The sequence below is a fragment of the Populus euphratica genome, unplaced genomic scaffold (genome assembly GCF_000495115.2).
Source record: "Populus euphratica unplaced genomic scaffold, PopEup_1.0 scaffold20.1, whole genome shotgun sequence".
NCBI classification, from domain to species: domain Eukaryota; kingdom Viridiplantae; phylum Streptophyta; class Magnoliopsida; order Malpighiales; family Salicaceae; genus Populus; species Populus euphratica.
Genome location: NW_011499854.1, coordinates 1,803,349 through 1,827,206, shown reverse-complemented (window position 1 = coordinate 1,827,206; position 23,858 = coordinate 1,803,349). Strand labels below are relative to the sequence as shown.

Here is a 23,858-nt window from a genome sequence, read left to right as displayed (position 1 = left end):
TATTTATATAGTATTTTATTTAGTATCGGTTTGGCCAACAATAATTTTAAATTAGCATTATTAGCTACGAAAACTTACTAGATCTTTATTCTTTTTAATTATTAAAACCAAACTAGGTAGGTCGATTGGACTAACTAGAAAATCAGAGAGTTGATAAAACGGGGCCATGTTTACTAGCTCGTTAGACCATTTTGTCGGTCACAACATGGAAACCGATCACAATAAATTAGGAGAATCGATCAACTCAACTATTATCATCATCATCATCATCATCATCATCATCATTTTATAAAGGAGAGGTCGGAACCAAGATCTTTAAGAAGGATGAAAAACACTAATATCAGTAGAGTTATAACTCATTGACCGCTACCTCTCTCCGGCACTTATTCTCTTGCCTCCTTGGAAGAATAATTAATGATCAAGACCTCTATCTTCTTATCTAGTTTTTTATATTCTTCAAATTTTTTTTATAATTATTTTTTTTTGTATAAAGAAATTGGAGGTAAATGATTCCAAGGATGAGGAATTTGACCCATTTGGATAACATTTTTCTCTTCCTGTTTCAATTTACTGTCTCTTCATAATTATTTTTTGTAGAATGTTTCTTAATTTATAATTAAATGCACTATTAATAGGACGGTTCTTGACACTTTCAACCTTATCGTACACCTTTTAATGGGACCTTGGACAAATTAGTTAGCTATAGCTAGTTCTTCCTGCAAGTTATCTCGTTCTCCTAGTCATCTCTTGCTTAAATAAGAAAAAAGCTCTTAGTTGTGAACTCTCTTGCTCCTTGATTACACACACGAGTTGAGAGGTACTTCGATCGTTTTGGAATGAAATGTCTTCCTTTACAATCAAATGTATCGTTTGAATCGTTTTTCACTTGTAATCACTAATTAAAACTAGAAGATTCATAATTAAGAACTAATTACTTCTAATTACATATCTTAAGATAAGATTTGAACCCCAATAATTAAGAAAGGAACACATCTCGTCAAACCCCTCGAGTTTGGAAGGAAATGTTATACCTAAATCTTGACAAGAGGAAAAAGTTGAACCCTTTTGACATTAAATTCTTTCACCTACTAAAAACATAATTGTAAAATGACCCAACACATAGATGACGACCTAAACACATAGATGACAATGTCAGCTATAATCTAGCGAGTATAAACACAAGATAAACAAACAAACGAGCGAACATACACACATGCTTCAAAATAAATAAATAAAATGAAAAATTTCGCCCCCCTCGTCCGCCGTGGTAAAGCAGAATTGAAGAGCGTAAGGTCACATTCACTTGATCATGATAGTTACATAGAGTTAATGCTGCCAAAAGCCATCCTCTTCCCAGCCCAAAAACCCTAACTTTCTTATATTTTCACCTTATTCCCAATATTTTACTCCTTTCCTTTTCTCCCTTTCAAGCTCCTAGCATTTCTTGCCTGATTTTAGCGCCACTAAAAATACTTGCCCTTCTTTGCCCTCAATTTTATTGGCTTTAACTTCCTTTACTCTCTCTCTCTCTCTCTAAAGCATTACTTTCTATATATATGGGCCATAGAGTCTTACTGTCGTGATACAATAGTCCAGTATCAAAGCAAAGAAGTTGTAAGAGAGAATCATAAAAGCCTCTTGCTTTCTGCTTTCTGTTTCTTTGCAATTTGCAAGAGCTACAGCTAGCTAGCTCCTTCTCTTTTTATATCTTCTTTGTGCTTCCTCTTGTTTGTTGTGGTCCTTCTTCTTCTTCTTCTTGACCTAAAGACCTTATAATCTTTTGATTGTTAATATCCTCGAGAAACATCATGTCAAGCTGCATCGATGCGGTGCCTAATGAGCAACTCCGCTACATCCCTTGCAACTTTTGCAATATAGTTCTTGCGGTATATATCTCTGCATGATTTCTTCTTTAATGGGATCTGCTTTCTTTTTTCAGTTCTGATTTAGGCCAGTCCTTATGTACACACACAAGTATTGTTTTGTTCTGTTTCTTTCCTTGCATATATCAGAAAGAAACATTTTTAGATCATGATAAAAGCTGGTCTATGTGACCAGGCTCGCTCTCGTGCTAATTTTCTAAACTAAAATCTATTGATTTTTATTTCTGGGGTTTCTTGATTTTGCAACAGTCAGGTCTCCATCGTTGGACTTTTCTTTTCTTCTTCTTTTGCAGTCAAAGAAGAGTCGGACCTGAAGGTCCCTATAGCGCTGCTACAGACCAAAGAGAGACCGAGAGAGAGATAATTAATTGACTACGTTTTGTTCGTGAATAAAGGGGTTGACGTCAAAAGAAGCCATTTGCCGATAAACCTGATGAAGACGACTCCTTACCACTTGATTTTCTCGCTCTCTATCTCTGTGGCTAATAACCTTTCCTTTACTAAAATTGATGCACCACAGAAGTGCTGCACAATCCGAAGCTTTTTTTGTTATAGCTAGCAAGAGAAACATGAAAATGGGATCTCAGAATATAATAGCCACCCTTTTTTCTTTGAAACACCAGCCAACACAAAGCCTGCTTTGTCGAAGCCATCTTTCTATATCTCATACAGACCCAACCAGTTGAAGATTTTCTTCCTGCCCAGATCTCGATTATGGAACTTCTGTCCACTTCACAAGAAGATGAAGTAACACCCCTATAAGCACTTGTGCTTCTAGTGCTTTCTTTCCCCAAACCTTCCCCTTTTTTTTTCCTCGAGAGAAATTTGCAAACCCTTAATTTTATGCAAAAGAACCCTATTGGAATTAAGTCCGAAAAACGTTCGCTTTGATCTTTCCTTGCTCTTCCTCTCTATCTTCATATTTCATAGCATGGATCAAGAGAGAATTCAAGGAATTATCCCCTTATCTCAAAAAACTCCTTATTGTTAATTTTCAATGTACATTTATGGATAGTTTTTTAAGTTTTGATGTGAAACTGTTAGTAATCAATATTTTTCAAAAATAGAAAGGATGAGATTTGTTTTAGTAACCATAACATTCTATAGAGATCAGTATAGTAATAGTGGTGTTGTGTTACAGGTGAGTGTTCCATGCAGCAGCTTGTTTGACATCGTGACCGTCCGATGTGGGCACTGCAGCAATATATGGTCCGTGAATATGGCAGCTACCTTTCAGTCACTGCCATGGCAAGATCAAGTTCAGGTGATATATAAGTAATAACTATATATTTTTAGCTTATTTTTAGGGGGCTGCTGCTTGCTATATAGCCTATAAAATCTAGGGTTTCGGGGTCCTTTTGCTCCTTTTAAGGGAATCAAAACCGCCCTCAGAATCTGAATTTTAACAGAAACCGATGGAGTTTTTCAAAGCATTCCTGATTTATCTGTTGGACTATTTTTATAATACTGTAGAGTATAACCTAGCAGCCGCCATAACCGATCCTATTTTTCTTGCTTTTTGAGGCTACATTAGCTGATTTTTGCGGCCACAACAGTTGCATTAGGCTCTATAGATCACTAGGGTTTTTCCTTTCCCTACTTTCTTGTGCTCCCTAATAAAAATTTACATGCTAAAACTTTGATTTGATTAGACATTAGTTGTTAGGGTTCTTGAGTCAATGATTCCTTTTTTTATTAGTTTTGTCTTATTGGCATTTGATTAGAGCCCTTTTTCCAAGGTCTGTCAATTTGGGTTTTATTCGCTTTGGTTTTTCATGTACCAAAAAAATAATAAATAAATGGACAATTCTAATTGGTTGTTCTGATTTCATAACTATTTGATTGATGGCTTAATTACTTTTACTAATTAAGCGAACTAAATAATTTTTTCTTTTTTCTTTTTTCGTTCTGGGCAGGCATCGAACCACAACTCCCACGATTACAGAATTGACCTGGGATCCTCCTCCAAATTCAACAACAAGATCTCAGTGAGAACCCCAGCTGCCAACATTGTCACTCAAGAAAGGGTTGTTAATCGCCGTAAGATAGAGATTTCCACTGTTCTTGGATGATTGCTTAATTTATGTTCATTTCCATTCTCTTTTTTTTGGGGGGGATTGATGATTTCATTTGTCTTACTTTCTAAATATAGTCATAAAGGATATATATTTTAATTTTTGTAGTGATCATGTTTGTGCTGTTATTTTCCATTTTCAGCTCCCGAGAAGAGGCAGCGAGTACCTTCTGCATATAATCAGTTCATAAAGTACTGTAAAATTATTCAGTCTCTCTTCCTTGAATTTTCCTTATCTTTCGCTTGGTGACACCCTTTATTGAATGTTCTTAGTTTATGTACATTTATTAAAAAGTAAAATGTGCTTTTGTAGAGAGGAGATTCAGAGGATCAAGGCCAATAATCCTGATATCAGTCACAGAGAAGCTTTCAGCACTGCTGCCAAAAATGTAAGTGGACTATCAAACATCATTGCAAAGCTGATCAGAAAACTTTTGCGAAACTATTTTATATTATATTAATTTCCTTTTCTTTTGGGGTATTGATCACTCGTACATCTTGTTTGACCAGTGGGCACACTTCCCTCATATTCATTTTGGATTGATGTTGGGGACTAACAGCCAAACTAAGGTGGATGATGTAAGTATTTGAGAACTTATAATTAACCAAAAATAAATGTAGTTTACATTGTTAATTCCTCTTTCTCTCTCTCTCTCTCTCTCTCTCTATATATATATATATATATATATATATATGGAAACCAAATTCCCGTTTCCCTCTCTCCTAGTCTCTTGCATTTCTTCAAACATGCTCATGATTTAGAACGTGATTTGATAGTGGTTTGAAATGACATTTGAAGAAAGGAAAATTTCTTCATGAATTCGCATTGTTTATCAGTTAATCTTTTTTAATTAACATGTTTTTTTCGAAAAAAGCCACTCAGCTCCTTAATTAAGACTGGATTTTGAAAGTTGTGTTTTGCATTTCTTTCCTTTTTTCTTAAGAAAATCGTATTTTACATGTTCCTTAATAAAGCTTCATTTATCACAAAATGACGTGGTATTGGTGCATGAAGGATTTTTAATCGATCTAGTTATAGATGATGACTTTGACTCATGAGTTTTTCTACATAAAATTAATTACTCCAGCCAATATAAAGGTATGTTAATTTTGAGCTATCGAGCTTGATGCTTCTTGTTAACTAGTTTGGTTTATTAGCAACTCTACCTTAAGTTCCCACTTTCTGCAGCTTAACCCAATATCATAGAATGATCATAACCAAATTGATGGTAAGCACAAATATCAATATCATCCATTAAAAATATGAGAATAGAATTATATCACTAATTTGATGCATCGAGCTTGATGCTTCTTGTTAACTAGTTTGGTTTATTAGCAACTCTACCTTAAGTTCCCACTTTCTGCAGCTTAACCCAATATCATAGAATGATCATAACCAAATTGATGGTAAGCACAAATATCAATATCATCCATTAAAAATATGAGAATAGAATTATATCACTAATTTGTGAAATTTTCTTGTAACATGGGTAGAGTTACTAGTTTTCCAGTTTTACTTCTGATTGGTCTCCTGCAGCCTGCCGTATTAATGTTTTCGCTTTGTATAGTGGCTTATCAGATATGTGTGTGTGTTTGTGTTGCAATTTGTTAGGGGACTTGATGAGTTGCTGTTCTTAATTAATCACTATTATTTACTTACTTTTGCACTTGATGACTTTGCACAGGGCAGTGAGAAGCATCTAATGTCAAGGTCTGCACTGCCGAACAATTGATCATGGTTTTGATTTTTCAAAACCAGACCTCCATGAAACTCCATGCTCTTTGAAGTATATTAAGAATCCTTGACTTCAACGTGTCTTAATTAAGGATATATTTTTATATATATGAATCTATGTTTCTCCAATATTGTATTTGTGAGCTATTATTTACTTCACTTGATGTAAGAACTTTATGGAAGCTATTTTCATTACGTCAATATCTATATGATCCTCCATCTTTTTTGTTAATTGTGAGTAATGAGGTCTTAAGCTATATATAATCCGATAATGATGGGACTTACTAAGAGATTCTGCTGATTTTTTTTAATATTTTTTTTACATTAAAACAAGTGTGAAACATCATCTCCCTCAAAGATAGGTGATCATCATTGATTAGGGCATAATTAGCAGCTTACTTACGCTTCATATATATATATATTGAGACTTATGATCTTGGCACAAAAGAGAAATTAAAAATCATGATTGTGTATTAGCATATTAGGCATTGGTTGGACAAAGACAATAGGAAAGCCAAGTCTTTTGGTTTGGTCTTGTAATTAATTATAGCAAGCTTGACGGAAGAATTTTTCAAAAAAGAACTTGCCGGACTAAGACTTGATCATCTTAATATAACCTTAGGGTACCCTAGACTTTCTTTCTCTTTTTTCTTGAAAAGAAGAAATAAAAACAATCACACTGATATTAGTTTCCGAATTGCATTTTAATTATTAAAGTTGAATTTGGATCTCCTCAATTTATTAAAGATAAATATAATTCATATAATGTTTGTGAAATCAATTAATGGCTTCAGATTTTTTATAGACCAGTAATTTTAAAACGTTTCGATTACCCACTAGCAGCTTATAGGAATGAAACCTTAACCATTGAAATTTAAACCAAGAGGGGGTTTAGTTATTTCACCAACCAAGAGACAAGAGTTTGATTATTTGATCACCAACATGATTATATATATATATAACCATAAATTAACCTAAGAGGATCCCAATTCGTTAAAATTTGTTATTCTTAAAAAATTCACCTAATATTTCTAGTATCATTTTCTCTTGTACGAGTACATGTTAAAAATTGTGCCTAGTTTACTTAGGTCTCTCTCTTGTTTGTTGCCTAGAAAAGAGTTTCTAATGCATATGTAATGGAATGCATCAATTTGAAAGTTAATTACTGTCACGAAAGAAAATAGAGCAACAGCAATATTAACCATTGCTATTATGTAAGTTGTACACATACCAATTCGAAAATAATGATGTTTGTGCAGATTGATGGTTGAATCTTCTTCCCATTCAAAAACTTATAATAGATAGTGTATTCTTCACTTTATTTACCATGTCCTTTTTTTTTTCTTGGTCAAAACACAAGGCCTAATTGGCCTTCAGCTTCATAATTTGGGATGGTTTTCCTTCAAATCCTAATTCTCCATTTATTTCATTAAATATGGGAAATATAAAGTGAGGGATCTCTCTTTTCATTTTTCGAGTATCTATGAAATAAGATGATGAGTTCTGGCCTTTATACTTACAGCACTTCGGTTTGCTCTCACAATTCCCTCCCTCCCAAGCATCTCGAGTTTTAAACTCTCCTTTATCGTAGAAAAGAAAAAAAGAGGCGAGTGCCTCCTATATATGTTTCACTAAGCTTATCCGCTGGATTCCTCCTCTCTTTTATAATTGTATCGCTTAAAAATTCACATTTTTAACGTAAATCAAACAGAAAATTATTTTTGAATGAACGTACGTACCAAAAAGATGCATATGTGTGTGCTTGTGGTCCTAGCTTAGCGAAAGCTCTCTTGAGTAAATATGCACTATCATGCCTAGATTTTCTCATGGATCTATGTTTTGCCATTACTAGCACAGATAATGAAATATCCTTTGAATTGATAGATCAAAGCATCAACACTTTTACTACTTAACCTGTTTGCATATGTCTTTTTTTTTTTTTTTGGAAAGATTGTTTGCATATTTCATATGAAGGAGTTACCAAATTAATGACAGGAATAGAAAAACCTCATCCCTTGGGACGCAGAGCTTATACGGTCCCAAAAGAGATATGACAAAAGCTCAATGTCTGGCAGCCAGGAAAGAAATTAATTCATTATATGAAAAGAACTTTGTTAATACGTGTAGTCCATGCAACTAGTCTCCAGCACCAATAAGGGTAAAAAAAAATTTATTTTTTTATGAAAACATTCATGTGCTGTCTGAGGTGATTATACCCTTTAGGTTATTCTATGATTGGAGTAATCATCTCGAATTTGAATCTAAGTGGATATATAAGAAAGAGATTTTTCATGAATGTATATATTAATGATCTGTTTGAAATCCAATCGAGAAAAATGTGTGATGGCTTTGTATACCAACCTCCATTTCTGCTGAATAATATTTTCAAATGAAATATATGAAAAAAGACGTTTATTTTCTCTTTCAAAAGTAGGTATCTCTAAGAAATGATTTTGTCTGTCTACCACTGATCATCATTGTCCATGACCTCTTTGAAAATGAAATTTCTGGACCACCATTTTAGCTCCTGCAATGGCATTCCATATATCTCTACACCCTGATCATAATCCTCCATAAAAGCACTAAAGATAGAGCAAACACTTTTGCAGTTGCTTCAACCTTTAATTTCCTCGAACTCTCGACTAAAGTGGCTATACGGTCAAAGTTTTCTGTTCCTTTCACAGGATCCGCTTGTGGAAAAATGAAATTTCGAAAGGAAAAAACGAAAGGTACGTGTCTTCAAACAAACAGTACGGATTTCGGAACCTCAATTTTATATTATATCAAGGAAATGAAGAGAAATTTAGATATTGCTTAAATCTCCCATTTATTAATAGCTATATGGTTGAAGTTATTGTTAATTGCACTCAAAATCTCAGGATTTTGTGGGGGTATGGGCTAAAAAATATGGAAGTAAAAAAATATGGATTTAATGGTTTGGTGTGCATGGTCATGGTGGCAAATGGAGGGGTTAGTGTTGACGATGGCAGCAGCAGCAACATGATGATAGTATTTTAGATATTCTCTTTCAACCCTTTGAGCCTGGATTTAATAAAATGTCACACTTACAGGAAATTAAATATTCAAAGTTTCTGCTCCTGTAGAGTTGTTTTCGAAATGAAACGAAATGAAAATGTTTTCCCTTGCTGTTGAATATTTTGTATAAAAATTAAAGAAAATTTCTTTTCCATTCAAATGAAGATCGAAAAGGACTCATATTCGGTTAAATTGATAGTATCCATTGATTGAATTTGATTTGATTCATATCGATTGAATAATCAAACTGTCAGCTTTTACGTTGACCCTTGTTAATCGAATTTTTAAATAAATTATTCATATTCACATGTTAATTAAGAACATTGATTTTGTATCATATCTTATCATGTTTGAATCCCGAAGATAGCCTGTAAAGATATGTCATTAAGAGGATAATTAGAAGAACAGTCTCATCGAAATTAGTTAGATAATTCGTGTGTGATCTTGCAAATTATACGGAAGGGAAACAAAAAGAAAGGTGTAAACAATTATAGAGAAGGGAGATATGTAACTATTGAGAAATATTGATTGTCCTCGGGATCTGCAAGTGGATTGTGGTAGGTTACAAGCTGGCAAATATTGTGGTCTTGTTCCTCCTTGTTGTTTATTTTACAGAAGAGAGGGACAAAATACCAAATAATACACAGAGATTATTGGTGCATGGTGGCTTTAAGCTACTACAGTACACAGCAGCTGCTGCTGCTGCAACTCTGCAATTTGCAACCCCATTTCTGACATTAGAATCTGAAACGTCAAATTCATGTCTGCCTCACGCATTAATTTCATTTCAATGTCATTTCACCTCTGACCTCTTCCACACCCAGACACGCCCCCCTTCCCTCCCGCACACAACTCTAGGGTTTGTTTTGGACTTTGCTCTCTGTGTATCTTGCTGTCTTCTAGTGGTAATATATTCAGCTCTACTATTCCTGTATTCCTCCTATTCCGATACCTTAATAATTGTGGCATCTCATGCATTCGTTTCTTTCTTTCTTTCTTTTCTTTTCTTTTCCTTTTTTTTTTGTTTTTTTTTTCCTTACAATAGTTGGAACGCAACCCGAAATCCACAGATGGGAAATCCAATTCCATGCCTTTATTAACAACTTTTGGAATCTTCAGTCCCACAACAGTTTTCTTTTCTTTTCTTGTTCTTTTTTCCAATTTTACTGTCATGAGGTAACTTTGAGCTCCCATTAATTAGAAAAGAAGAGAAAGATGATGAGATTTAAACTTCCATTTTGTAAATAAAACTTTGAGATTATATTAAATAACAATTTTAGTACGAAAATTTAAATTATTAGATGAAATTTTAAGATATAATGCTGTAATAGAAACAGCAGAGTAAAAAAGAATTAAGAAACTGGAAACTTACACATATTTTTGTTAAGAGAAAGGAAGATGAAAATAAAGCAGTAAAAGCAGAAGAAAAGCGATCATGAAGACGTGAAGATGGAACCCAAAGGGAGAGGGTGAGTAATGATGATAATTATAAGATAGCTGAAAGGGATAAGTTCTTCCTGCAATCAAAATGAGAGGAACAGGTGATTCCCATGGCATCGTGTTCTCACGTTGAAATTGAACCAATCGCTTTCTGTACACAAATTCTTCAGTTCTGTGGTAAGAATGCATGCCATGCCACCTCCTGCTAACATCATCAAAATCGATTCACGACAATGAAACACTGGGCTCGTGGTGACCCACTTTTGTTTGCCCCATCTGGGCCAGTTTGATAGGCCGATGGCCCTGTCCTCTATGGGCTATCAGAAAGTCGAAAAGCACTGTTATTCACCTCCTTTAACAGTATATATAACTATAAGAAACAAAACAAGAAAAAAAAAATGGCACTTGAGATGGTGGTATGAGAAAAGGGAATTTTTTTTTTCTGCGTCTGGGTTTGATTTATATATATATTTGTTACTCTTATAATATTTTATTTGTTTATTAAGCTTGTAGAGCATTTAGTAAGTCTAAGAATTAATTATGTTGTGTAAAAACTGAATGAATATCTAGGTTATTAGAAAAAAAATTGAAAAACACTCAATGTTTTCTTATTTTTATTTTCATTTTTATTAGTCATCGGACACTTTCCATTCTTTAACAACACATGCTGCTACAACTTTAAAAAAATTGATTGCTATGCATTGTTTGTCATTTGTTTTATTTATTTATTTATTATGAACAACATTATGTAATGAATTTATTTTTTTTAGTTATCATACCTTTTTTCTTTACTATTTCATTCTCAAAAGTTATGTTAACATCGTTTTTATTTGTTTTTTCTTATATTATATCTCGTTTTTATATTTTAATCTTAAATTTTAATCTGTTTATGTTTTATTGTTTAGATATCAAATGATAAAATCATTGAAAAAAAAATAAAGAATTCGGTCAGCATGATCTGCTCACAAAAAAATTAATCTTTGTTTTCGAGAGCAGAATTCAATTAAAAAAATCATATTTTTAATTAAAAAATACATTTTGGGTTGTAATAAATTTTTATTTTAAAAAATCTATTTCTAAAAAAAAATTAGTTAAAAAAATACATAAATAAGAAAATAAGTTTTGGGTGAAGAAATGCATTTATTCCCTCAATTCAAATCTTTAGTTATTTTGATTGCCATTATTTTTTTATTTAAAAAACATATTACTAATCAAAAGATCTGTTTTTATCAATATATATACACACAAATATATGAATGAGAAAAATAAATTTTTTCTCCAAAACTTAAATTGTTGTCTTTCTCACTAATATTTATTTTATTGTCATAGATAAAATTAGATCTCAAGAGAACATAATAATTCAACACTGTTACTTTGGCAAATTTTAGAAAAAGAATGAATACCTTAAAAATGACATTTTTTCTAAAATAATACCCAAAAATATCATTATTTTATTAATAACAGATGACATTGTCATCTTTGCCAATAGAACTGAAAGATATCCTAGGAAATGTTTGCAAACATGGTGTAAACCATATTTTTTAAAATTTTATAATTTTTTTATGTTTTTATATTGTTGAGATATGTTGATTTAAAAAAAATTAAAAATAATTTTTTTAAAAAAAAATATTTTGAATCATTACGGCTATCAGAATCTTGAATACACCCCTAGTCGTCTTCTTTGATCCGAAGTTGAACTTCAGATCGGAAGATGCATTGTGTTGTATAGGGTCGTTGCTTGTTGAAGGAAAAGAAAAAACAAGTGCATGACCAAACCTCTTAAAGCCAAACTATATGGACTCGAAGATGCATCTTCTGGTGGTGGCACAACAGTGACTGAGGTTGACGGCATGATGGTTGGTGTTGGAGGCTCAAAGAGTGTGCCAGGCGATGCAGAAACGAGGAAAGTAAATCCAGAACTCTTATAGGAAGATAACGCCCACCTCTGTGTTAGGTTGGTTGCCATTAATGATTTTTAAAAAAAAATATTTTGAATCATTACGGCTATCAGAATCTTGAATACACCCCTAGTCGTCTTCTTTGATCCGAAGTTGAACTTCAGATCGGAAGATGCATTGTGTTGTATAGGGTCGTTGCTTGTTGAAGGAAAAGAAAAAACAAGTGCATGACCAAACCTCTTAAAGCCAAACTATATGGACTCGAAGATGCATCTTCTGGTGGTGGCACAACAGTGACTGAGGTTGACGGCATGATGGTTGGTGTTGGAGGCTCAAAGAGTGTGCCAGGCGATGCAGAAACGAGGAAAGTAAATCCAGAACTCTTATAGGAAGATAACGCCCACCTCTGATCAGGCTTGTCAATGGTGATAGAAGGCAAAACTGGTTTGTTCCCTGAAGAGTGAGTAGGAGGTTTGTTATGAAAGCTTGGAACATCCTCGGCAGCAGCATTTGGAACAGCTTTCATGTCTGAAGCTGAAGTGTTACTCTTTGCAGCATCATTAGCTTTAATAGAATCTCCTCGAGCAGCGAAGTTAAAGAGAACATTCCCTCTATCTACAGTCCCCTGAACTGAATTCCTTTTGTCATCTTGATCTGATTTACCTGAAGAGTCAAGGCCTCCCAAATTGGCCAAGCTATTATTCTTGTTAAAGAGCAGTTTTTTCCAGGAGGTGGCTAACCTAAACTCGGCAGATTTCTCTTTTGGATTTGGCAGATTGCTGTCAAGGTGTTCTAATATTTTCCGCGCTCCCTGCCTGGAATATGGAGGAACAGTTGGAACACCGACTTCAGAGCTTTGTGGTTTACTATCTGCTAACAGAAATTCTGAAGGGCCATTTGTTCCTCCTGTTTCAATATTCTACTTTTCACCAGAAAATAATCCTTCAAAAGCTTTCAAGTTTTCCACCTGAGAACTGTCTAAAGTTGAATGATAATTAGCAGATCCTCTAGAAGGAGATTCTGCAACAAATTTACGCTGTATCCTAGTCCTTTGAATGGGTCCAACAGATCCATGTCCATCATACACTGCTTTGCCCCTTGAATTCACCTGCATGCTCAAGGAATGAAGTTGAGAACAATACCAGAAAGTTTATTGATAAAGATGCTAGTTCTATAAGGACAGCAGCAACACAGAGTCACTCAGAAAATTTCTATGACAGGGCAAAAAAGATTCACCGTAGGCCCAGAAGTTCATTTTCAAGCAGCCAATGCACCTAAAATTCCACTGGAGTGTTAAAGTCCCAACCAGGGCAAAACAAAATTGTTAAGTGCAATATTTTTTTTTTTTTTAGCTTAAAAACATATTCCCCCGCCCCACTGCAAGTTCACCAATATGCCAAAAAATTTAATTTTTCTTGTCCAAGAAAACAAACGAACATGATGACATCCAATTGAAACAAATCACAGAGTGTTTCCACACAAATACACAAACCTGCACACGTGGAAAATTTACCTGTCCATAAATTTTATTTCTCTCTTGTCCTAGATAACAGATTAACATGATGGCATCCTGTTGAAATAAATCACATTCTCAAGACAGAAATACATGATGATGACTACGAATATGGAAAATTACCTGTCCATAACGGGAGTTTGAGACTGCTGAAAGGCAGATGATGTCATGTTCACGTGCCTATCATTATCACCTTGTAAATGAAGCAACTGATGATGTGTAGAAGAGAGAACAGTCATTTACATGTGATTAAACATGTCCACAAAAAAACAGCATTGGCATAAGAAAACTTGGCTCCACATACCTGGGACTTAGACTTTGAATAACTAGTTCTAGAATAAGGAGGTCGGGGGAAAATGCAAGGCCCAAATCTCTCTCTTTGACCTTGAGGAGTCATAAACCCACGCTGATACTGTACCATGGCACCTGGCCAGCATGTGGATGACTTGGGTGAAGGAGATGGCGAAAATGGCTTTAATGCAGTCAAATTGTCATGAATTAATGCCCCTTCATCTTTTGTATTTAAACTCTTAGAGCCAAAGCCTGCTTCTGATATTCGGTTTACCATATAAGCCCTTGCAATATCAATTGGTGAGGCTCCAACATCATCTGGCAGCTGTGAGACTACAAATAAATACCAGAATCATACATATAAGAAAATGAAAACACAATACGCATCCAATTTTGTGTACTTCACTTGTGCATGTACAAAAGTAAACCATTTTAGCAATATCAATGAAAAAGAAAATATAGAAATGCATTAATTTATGTATGTATGTATATGTGAATAGAACTTAGATTCTTGGCTTTCTTTTTGTTGCGATTTCCTCGCAAACCTTTCCAATTGGTTCAATGAAAGAAAAATGAAACTTCTTCCTTGGAGGATGTGAGTGGACAGCCATGCCACTGTCAAAAATAGTGTCAAGGACTGATGTCCTATCCCCCACCCATAAGCAGGTGCAATAACAATTTCTAAGTCAGAGTTTGGTCAAGTTATTTACTTTAAGGCTTAATTCGAACAGGATGCTGGAAAGATAGGTTATATTAGTGTGTGCGCGCGTGCATGTAGATGTATATTAAGACTAAGTTCTAAAGGCAACCAAATAATGTATACGCTATCTCAAGAATGATCTTTTGCACGTATCTTACCTGATATGTGAAAATTCAGCGATTGATGCATGAAAAAGTACCTGAATTGAGTGAAGCATGTGCCTTGCACAACTTATATACATGGTACACAATTTATAAACTCAAGCTGCATTGAAAATGCAAGTTGATTGAGATTTGTTCTACTCACAGTTGACTTGACAAGAGGGATCGATTTTCCCCAAATAGCGGTTTTCAAATTTTCATGCTTTTCTTCAGTTGACTTTCTTTAATTTTCAAAAGGGATTGCAGGGCTTCTAGCGTCTCCTGGAATTACACTTGAATATCTCTTTTTATTTGTTTATTTTTTGAGGTTCCCCAGATAGCGGTATTCAAATCTTCCTGCTTTTCTTCAGCTGACTTTCTTGAATATTCAATGGCAGTAGCGGGCCTTCCAACATCTCTAGCAATCACGCTTAAGTGTTCCTTTTCTTGCTCAACATTTGGAAAATCAACAACCCTTGAATGAAGTATCTCCATCAAATGATAAATTTCATCCCTGCATAATGATAGAGAAAACTTGGAAATTTTCATATTTAGATTATCACAACGAGGGTAAATGTCAGTTCAGTAGCGTTGGGGGAGCAAAAGTGTTCCCATAAAGTCCATTGTTTGATCACAAATTGACCATTACCTAGAAAATTGTCTGTCCTTCACTAGTTGTTCGATTTCAGAAAGCCCATTATGATCAGACATGCCCACTTTTTGATGTTGTTCATGGCCCTCAAAGTCGGATCCACTCTCGGATACTTCTGCCACTCTGCTAGTACCAGCTGCATCAGTTGATCTGGATGCCACATGCTGCAAGAAATAATTCCCAACGGTGAGTCTATATTGTTCACAGAAAAGCCACAAGATATAGAACCCAAACAAAAGCTTATGTTACACTACACTGTCGTACAACCAGTCCATGAATACATCAATATTCAATCATAATATCCTCCCCATAAATGCTTACAAAAATACATCACAAACTTGAACTTCATATTCTTAAATCCGAATCAATTCCAGTTTAAAAGGAGCGAAAGAACAAAATAGCAAACATATATTGCTATCCCTGATAAACTGTTAGAAGAATACATTACTCTCCAAAACACAAACGAAACTGAAAAAAAGTAGGATGAGAGAAAGCATGACATGAAGGGGAAAAAAATTGGAAACGAGGTTTGCTGTTTACAAACTCAACATGCGAGTGAATTGCATCAAGAACATCACGTGTCTTTCTGCATCTAGAGAAATTCAAAAGCACTTAAGAACTTACAAGCTGATTAGATCGAAACGTAATGATTCCAGCAAAAGGAAGTTAAAGCAAGCATGTTTTTCAAATATATCGACCAACTAGACTGAGCTTGGAATAAGTCAAGCAGCACACTTAATTTAGAGCCCAACATTCCTTAATTCAACTCTTTTGATTAAGAGTTTGAACTTTTTGCTCATGAATATTAACTTTGCTTTACCTCCAGCTCCTCGATCGTCCAGCATCGGTTTCGGCTCCGAAGACGTCGTTTGTGGTTTCCATTTGGTTTCGTTCCTCCCTTTCCGTGTGGGCTGGTAGTAGTGGAAGTAGGAATTGACTCAAGTACAGAGAGAGTCCGGTCTTGCTCTTCGGTGTGTGTGTTTTACTGACAAGAAAGGAAGGCCACGCATGGTTTCTTGCTGTGTTATGTTTTTATGCCTTTTTTGAGCATCCTCCAATTATTACATATGTTTCAATTAAGTGTTATAAGTTTCAAATGTCCCTCTTCATGAATTATTAGCAATGTCTTAGATTATGTGTCTTGAGAGGTCATTGAAGAACAAAGAGTCATTATTGGAGTATAATAATAGGGGTTTTTATGGGTTTTTTGGTTGCTTTTATGTGCTTTGAATAGTACAAGTAGAGAGTTGAGAGTCAACATAGAAAAGATGGGTTTGTGCGAGGAGTAAGTTGACAGGAGGTTGTGACAAAGGAATTGAGTATGCTGGTCATGAGTTGGGCCCCAAACATAATGTAAATGGGCTAGAATCCGTTTGGTAATAAGATTGAAACTACATTCTTTAAATTTTAAATTTGTTTTAGTTAAAAAAAAATACTTTTATATATTTTTTTAAAATTATTTTGATATTCTGATTTTAAAAATAATTTTTAAAAAATAAAAATATTATTTTAATATATTTCTAAACAATAAATATTTTAAACTGGAATTACTATTACAATTCTAAAACCTAAAGCATCTGGAATTTTATTAGGAGATTTAAGATTCAAAGCATGAAAGGATGGAAAGGACAGCTATTTGCGTTTTGCATAGGCTAAACTTTTTCAAATTCTTATAAAACAAAAATAAAAAAAAACAAGTCTACTTAACTTTGTGACTTGTAATCAAGTTTAATTGGATATATATACTGCTTGAAGTTATTCAAATATAACGATGACACACACACACACACTATATATATATATATATATATATACTGGAAGGCAGCTGGGTGGTATCAATTTATACCACAACTATTTTTTTTAGAAGAAATTAGGTTTTTCAAATAGATCATTCTAGTAAAATTCTTTAACAAAAAAATATTAAATTTCATTAAAAGTAATGTCTTTTTTACATATTTAGATATAATACAGATGAAAGGCAAAAAAATTGAAACTTTCTATATAAGTGGGGCATTTTTTTAAGATAGCTCCACTAAAAGGATCCATAATGGGCGTCGTTATTTACAAATTATGAGGGAGGGAGGAAGATTATAATTTGAAGTCGATCCATGCCATCATTGTCCCGAAATATTTGGTAAAATGCTACAAAGCAAATCAAAGAAATCCCATAAAGAATCATCCTCATCCAACAAATGTCCGATAGAGGTCCCAATAATTTTAGAGAAAATTGCTTCACTTTTACAATACCCTTTCTATGGGTTTTCCCTTTTTTTTTTTGTATTTCTCCTTGTCTTTATTAATATATAGAGCATGTAAAAGCAATAGATAAATAAAGAAGGTTGCTTGTCTTTGTCATATATATATATATATCAACTTTCCCGCCTGTGGTTAGATAAAAAGCCCTTTTTATTTATTTTTTATTTTGAATATGGTAAACATTATGATCATCATCCTAGATGCTTAGGGTCACATGTCCATCAATGGAGGTCAAGTCAATATCTATCATCGAGTATAGTTAAATAATTGTTACCATCGTATTTTTATTCTTTATATTCTAAAAATTCTGCTCCAACATGCTGCTCTTCGATTAGCACAGACAATTTTGAAGTATGGCCAAGCGTCATGCCCACGAAATAAGACCCGTGCACGGGTCTCCAAGGCTAGGCTGATAAATACAAGTTTTTATTTTTTTTCTTTGGTTGGTAAGATAGATGACATGTTTATTTTAAAAAATAGATGATGTATTGATTGAAACTCTTTAAATTTGTGGTTGGAAAAATAAAATTTTTATTTTTAAAAAATTATTTTCAATTTAAAACATTTAAAAAACATCTTAAAAATCTTGTTAAACAATTCATGACCTCTAAAAATATAAAATATCATTTCAAAATTCAAAATTAACTTTAAATGAAAAAAAAAATTCGAGTTCAAATATGTTTTTTAGACACTTTCAAGATAAAAAGAAACACTTTTAATTTGAACTCATCTCATTATATAAAATTATTTAGCACAAAAATCAATTGTTTTAATGGATAAAATCATTGTAATGACATCTTTCTTTCTCCACATCGGAATTTAGTGAGCCCTTCAATTTTTACTCATAAAAAAACTAAAAAATAAAAAAAATAAAATTTGTTATTTAAATTGAATTATCTAAAATTAAAAGGACAAGTCACCTACCTAATAAATTAAAAAGATAGAGGACTAATATGAGCTTTTTAAATAAATTTTAAAACTACTACCTATTTTATTTTTTTTATTTAAGTCCTTTATCTTTTAATTTAATACTTCTTTAAAAAATATATATATATACAATTGAGTGTTAATTTGGACTTAATTATGTAAAATAAAAGTTTAAAAACTACATAATTTTTTTTAAAAAAATTCATTACTATAATCTATATTGATATATGAGAGAATGAACAATAATAGCTATAAAATAACACTAGCAGCCCTTTTAGTTTCTTTTAATATTATAGTTATTACTATTCTTTTTTTTTTGTCTTCATCATTGAGTTTGAAAATAAATTTTAAATAGGAAAAAAAACATTAATATTATTATAGTTAATAATTTCATCAATAACATCATCTTCATATATTTCTTTGAATGATACATCAACTCATGGTTTATTAATTATTATCCTTTAAACCTCTATTATTTAAAATAATATTATTATAAAAACTATCATTATGCTTTTGATGATATTTCTTTTCGATTCAGAGCATTTACTCCTTATTCGTTGTTACATCAAAATAGCAAATCATTGAAGTTTGACTTGGAGTTTGATTCACAACACATAATTGTTCACTCATAATATTTTAAAGATTGCAAGCATATAATAAGTTTAACCTAAAATTCATTTATTGATCAATCAAAGTTGTTTATTGAGAGTGATCTCTCTGATAAGAGGTTTATAATAAAAATAGTAGAGTTGATATATATCAAACTTATGAAAATTAAAATTATCATGGATGGCAGGTTTAGGAAATAAATAAGGTAAATATTATTAATTGTTTTCTAATAAAAAAAGAAATCAAAGAAGTAAACAACTTAATTCAATCATAGAATTATTTCAATAATTTAATAAGTATTCTGTATAAATTATTATATTAAATTTTCTTGCTTGTTTAGTTATATAAACTCTATATAAATGACGTATAATCTATCAAATTATCAATAACATTTTCTTGTTTTAAATTTTCACAAGCACAATGGCGGGCTGCTGATAATCCACCTGTCAACATAAAGTAACAGGACAAAGAGAGGAGAGCTAAGGAAGGAATAAATAATTGCAGATAATAATACAAGTATCGACAGGAGTCAAAGAGGGGAGGAGGTGATCAATATCTACAGTACTGAACATCTGTTAACATCTGAGGACAGAATCAAGTTCCGCATGCTCTAATCAATAGAGGACCACATTCACACCGAAAGGAGTTACCTTTCACTTCAAGGCACTACTCCTCTGATAGGACCAGTTCGGCACTAGCTAGTGAAAGCCCTTTGGAGATACTAATCAAAGAACAATCAAATCTTGCATTGTTAAAAGACTTTCTACGAGTGTTAACTTCAGATTAAGGTCCTTAACATCAGATTAGCAAATGAGTTGATATTTAACTTCAGATTAAGGTCCTTAACATCAAATTAGTAAATGAGTTGATATTGGATTCTCCCCTCTAATTAACAAATGATTGTCCTGCAACTTGTGAAAACATCTGAAGGAAGATGTTGAAACTCTGGAAAAGACTTGTGATCTGACTTCAAATGGACCCAACAGTTGCTAGAACTCAATGGTTATAGATTATTGGTAAGTAACCAGCTAACATTTCTTGTTAGATTCTGGCTATATCACACATTCCCAGCAAGCCTACACCATGTGCTGGTAGTGCACTTAAAGGTACTTCTAACACCACCCATCCGTTTATGTCCCCACACTGCATAATTTTTAGCCCCATTGATTCCATAAGCAGCCCATCAATCAAATCTGGGGGGAAAAACATATAGAGCTGTCAACTAGGCCTACTGGCTTATGCAGGAAGTTAAATTTAGTAGTTGGTAGCATTTTCTTAGTGTATAGGCAGAGTTTATTGGATCAGCTCAGCTTGTTGATGCCTTTCTAATCAACATCACATATCAAAAATTCGCTACGTTTGGTTTCCGCCTATATTAACCTTAAGTTCCAACCGAGACTGTTAGTAATTAGATGAATGCAAGAATGCAAAAAATGGAAGGCGAGAAAGGATCTGCTGATTATCCTGAGCCAAGAGACACCTTCAAGATTGCTTATATAATCCATTTTTTGCTTGGTGCTGGTAATTTGCTTCCATGGAATGCTTTCATCACAGCTATTGATTACTTTGGCTATCTCTATCCAACCAAGCACATTGAGAAGGTCTTTTCTGTAGCTTACATGAGCTCTTCGGTGCTAGTTCTAGTAATAGTCATGAGTTGGGGTGGTTGGAGCAAGAAGTTAGGTTACAGATTGAGAATGAACATGGGATTTTGCATGTTTATACTCTCTCTAATGGTGGCTCCTGTAATCGACTGGTCTTGGAGCAGCAGTGGGCCAAAACGGAGCTCAAATGGAGCCTATGGTGTGACGGTTGCATCAGTTGTGGTTTGTGGTATAGCTGATGGCTTGATAGGAGGAAGTTTGATAGGAGCAGCTGGAAAGCTTCCAAAACAGTACATGCAGGCTGTTTTTGCAGGAACTGCCTCTTCAGGTATTATATAATACTGCAGCTTCTAACTTCCCTTCTCATTTCTTCCATGATTCAACAATTAAGTTCTAAATGTGATGAAGCATATTCTCTCTTTCCAAAGTATGAATTAGAACCAACCTACCTATTCGTTCATTAAAAAAATTTCTACTGTTGGAGAGAGTTTGAGGAAGATAAATAGCATCCTAAGGGGACTCTTGTTGTTTTTCCTTCTTTTTAGGGCCAAAAGTTATGGATGCACTTCCTAGAAGTTATATCAAGGCACAAACCTTCACTATTTTCCTATATTAATTAGAATAAGCAGCCATTTCCAGCAATAGCATGCTTTTATTTTCCCAATCATTGCCAACGAGGACTTATTTGGCACAACATAACTTCTGAAAAGACATGTACAGTTTTCATGCCAAGTGGAGCAGCGAGTGATTTCTGAATTTCAAGAGTTTTGGTATTGCAGAGTATTAGAGCCTCATTGAATATTTGCCATTTCCTCCCTGAAGTTGGTTTCAAATTGCGTACTTTTTAGCAGATTTTTTTAGGAGAAGATGGAACATTCATGTTAGTTGTCTTGCTTGAACTTTATTTTGCCTGTAAGAAGTAGGTGGGTGAAAAGCAAAGCTTCTCTGGCCAAGCAATATTTTTTTAGACAACTCAAAGAATCACACTCGGATCCTCTGACAACATCAATTCCTTGTAACAGGTGTTCTCATTTCCATCTTGAGGATTATAACAAAGGCATCACTCCCCAAGAATCCTCAAGGTCTCCAAACGAGTGCCCACTTCTACTTTATAGTTAGTGCCATCATTCTGCTGTGCTGCACTCTCTCTTGCAACTTGTTATACAAACTACCAGTTATGGAACAATATTACAAACTTACTCCAGATGATTCATTGTGTCCAAAGCCAGAATTTTGGGCTGTAGCAAGAAAAATCCGATGGCCAGCTTTTGGAATTCTCATGATTTATATAGTGACTCTTTCGATATTTCCTGGTTTCATAGCAGAAGATCTCACATCCAAGATACTAAAAGATTGGTATCCAGTTTTGCTGATAACAATATACAATGTTGCAGACTTCACAGGGAAATCCTTAACTGCAATATATGTTCTAAAGAGCATCAAGAAGGCAACATGGGTTTGCATTCTCAGGCTTGTTTTCTATCCACTCTTTGCAGCTTGCCTCCATGGACCCAAGTGGCTGAAAACTGAATTAACAGTGGCAGCTCTGACTTTCATGCTCGGAGTGACCAATGGCTACCTGACAAGCGTTCTCATGATCCTTACCCCCAAGTCAGTATCAGTTTCAGAATCAGAGTTATCTGCAATTTTAATGGTTGTGTTCCTAGGAATAGGGTTAGTTGGTGGATCGATTAGTAGCTGGTTTTGGGTCATTTGAGTCTGTTTGGACTGTCAGGGCTATTCGGAAGCAGATTAGGTTCACTAGTAAAATTCAAGAACTATGGCTAATAGAGCTTAGCATTAGGAATAATCAATGGCAATTCCGATTACATGGTATGAATTTAGGGTGTGTTTAGCACAGTGCTTGTTGTTTGAAAAAAAATATTTTATAAAAATTATTTTTGGTCGAGGTTAATTTGATATTTATATATATTTGGTTAAAATCATGATTGAAATTTAAATTGAATAAAAATTAGTTTAATATATTTGGTTAATAATATTTATAATTGAGGTTGTAAAATAATTTTTAAAAATATATATTAATATTGATAGTTTTTAATTTAAATATTATAAATTTAACTATTGTTATTATATCATGAAATAAATAATACTATATATAAAATATTTTTTATTGTTTCATTAAACTATCTACAATTCCATTATATATAAAATACATCCGGTAAGAATTATAATTTTTTTAGTTTCTTAAGCACGCAACAACATTAGGTAAAATATAATTAGTAACAAAATTAGAATTGCGATCAAATTCTGTAATTGTTATGTCATCAAGTGATTTCTATCTAATTTATATAGTGCCATTAAATAATATTAGTTTTTTGAATAAAATATAATTAAAAAAATAAAAATAATTTTTATTTTTTATTTTACTATATTGAATCTGGTTTAATGCATATTAAACTTTGAACTGGACTTGTCTAGCAAAAACTAATCTAACCAGAATAATAAAGCTGCTATACTGTTTAGTGTAGCATGTTACTTATCCATGTTGATTGTATTATTTATTATTTACTAAATAATACAATTAGTATGAATAGGTAACATGATACACAATATATGTTAATTGTATTAGTTATTAGATAATATAATTAGTTTTATTTATAAAAAATATTGTGAGATTTATGAATAATAAAATTTTTTTATTAAATAAATTGTATTTATGTTTTAAATAAAATACTAACGCAACCTTTTTTTAAACAAACGATAGCTTATAGCTATCAGCCGCAGCCGCTTTCGTGTTGTGTGTGTGAAAGTATCCTTGTCCTTTCTGTACTGAAAAAGATTAAAATTAGATTCTTCTTTACCCTTGATAAAGCACAGGTCTGTCTTCCCAATATTCCCCTTCACACTCGAAAGGCTAATGTTACAGGGGCCAAACGGCCTCAAACATACACTGAAAGATACCAAAGCAAAAAGGAATCTCGCTGATATCTCTAAACATGTGACTCAGAATCCCCCAGTAGCTGTTTGTTAATTTTTCAGAAAACAATGCTATAATGATAGAAGATTCTATTTGATAAGGCAGTTGAGATTGTTTTTTTAAATATTTTTTATTTAAAAATATATTAAAATAATATTTTTT

The 23,858-nt window shown here is 33.2% G+C and overlaps 4 protein-coding genes across 4 annotated transcripts; 2 read left to right on the top strand and 2 right to left on the bottom strand.

The window, feature by feature from the left end:
- Positions 1–1,560: 1,560 nt before the first annotated feature.
- LOC105122619 (axial regulator YABBY 5-like) lies at positions 1,561–5,924 on the top strand. Its single transcript, XM_011021842.1, has 7 exons — positions 1,561–1,886; positions 3,025–3,147; positions 3,800–3,923; positions 4,101–4,149; positions 4,271–4,346; positions 4,468–4,536; positions 5,643–5,924. The coding sequence occupies exons 1-7, from the start codon at positions 1,809–1,811 to the stop codon at positions 5,688–5,690; spliced, it is 567 nt and encodes a 188-aa protein (XP_011020144.1). The 5' UTR covers positions 1,561–1,808; the 3' UTR covers positions 5,691–5,924.
- Positions 5,925–11,752: 5,828 nt separating this feature from the next.
- Positions 11,753–13,180, bottom strand: LOC105122772 (uncharacterized). Its single transcript, XM_011022060.1, has 3 exons — positions 13,034–13,180; positions 12,471–12,985; positions 11,753–12,111 (listed from the first exon to the last, which is right to left on the bottom strand). The coding sequence occupies exons 1-3, from the start codon at positions 13,178–13,180 to the stop codon at positions 11,868–11,870; spliced, it is 906 nt and encodes a 301-aa protein (XP_011020362.1). The 3' UTR covers positions 11,753–11,867.
- LOC105122618 (uncharacterized) lies at positions 12,981–14,868 on the bottom strand. The gene is made up of 3 exons (XM_011021841.1): positions 13,884–14,868; positions 13,703–13,788; positions 12,981–13,636 (listed from the first exon to the last, which is right to left on the bottom strand). Exons 1-3 carry the CDS (start codon positions 14,145–14,147, stop codon positions 13,621–13,623), a joined length of 366 nt encoding a protein of 121 aa, XP_011020143.1. The 5' UTR covers positions 14,148–14,868; the 3' UTR covers positions 12,981–13,620.
- A 5,405-nt stretch (positions 14,869–20,273) lies between these two features.
- LOC105122616 (equilibrative nucleotide transporter 8-like) lies at positions 20,274–23,584 on the top strand. Its single transcript, XM_011021840.1, has 3 exons — positions 20,274–21,086; positions 21,781–22,598; positions 23,484–23,584. The coding sequence occupies exons 1-2, from the start codon at positions 20,567–20,569 to the stop codon at positions 22,473–22,475; spliced, it is 1,215 nt and encodes a 404-aa protein (XP_011020142.1). The 5' UTR covers positions 20,274–20,566; the 3' UTR covers positions 22,476–22,598; positions 23,484–23,584.
- The last annotated feature ends 274 nt before the right edge of the window (positions 23,585–23,858 follow it).

Excerpts from the sequence above, each read along its gene's own strand:
- LOC105122619 (XM_011021842.1), top strand. The coding sequence starts at position 1,809 with ATGTCAAGCTGCATCGATGCGGTGCCTAATGAGCAACTCCGCTACATC. Across the intron at positions 3,148-3,799 it reads CATGGCAAGATCAAGTTCAG|GCATCGAACCACAACTCCCA; the intron begins GTGATATATAAG and ends CGTTCTGGGCAG. Across the intron at positions 4,150-4,270 it reads GCATATAATCAGTTCATAAA|AGAGGAGATTCAGAGGATCA; the intron begins GTACTGTAAAAT and ends GTGCTTTTGTAG.
- LOC105122618 (XM_011021841.1), bottom strand. The coding sequence starts at position 14,147 with ATGGTAAACCGAATATCAGAAGCAGGCTTTGGCTCTAAGAGTTTAAAT. Across the intron at positions 13,789-13,883 it reads ATTCAAAGTCTAAGTCCCAG|TTGCTTCATTTACAAGGTGA; the intron begins GTATGTGGAGCC and ends ACACATCATCAG.
- LOC105122772 (XM_011022060.1), bottom strand. The coding sequence starts at position 13,180 with ATGCAGGTGAATTCAAGGGGCAAAGCAGTGTATGATGGACATGGATCT. Across the intron at positions 12,986-13,033 it reads CAACTTTAGACAGTTCTCAG|AATATTGAAACAGGAGGAAC; the intron begins GTGGAAAACTTG and ends GGTGAAAAGTAG. Across the intron at positions 12,112-12,470 it reads ATTGACAAGCCTGATCAGAG|GTGGGCGTTATCTTCCTATA; the intron begins GTGGGCGTTATC and ends CCTAACACAGAG.
- LOC105122616 (XM_011021840.1), top strand. The coding sequence starts at position 20,567 with ATGAATGCAAGAATGCAAAAAATGGAAGGCGAGAAAGGATCTGCTGAT. Across the intron at positions 21,087-21,780 it reads TGCAGGAACTGCCTCTTCAG|GTGTTCTCATTTCCATCTTG; the intron begins GTATTATATAAT and ends TCCTTGTAACAG.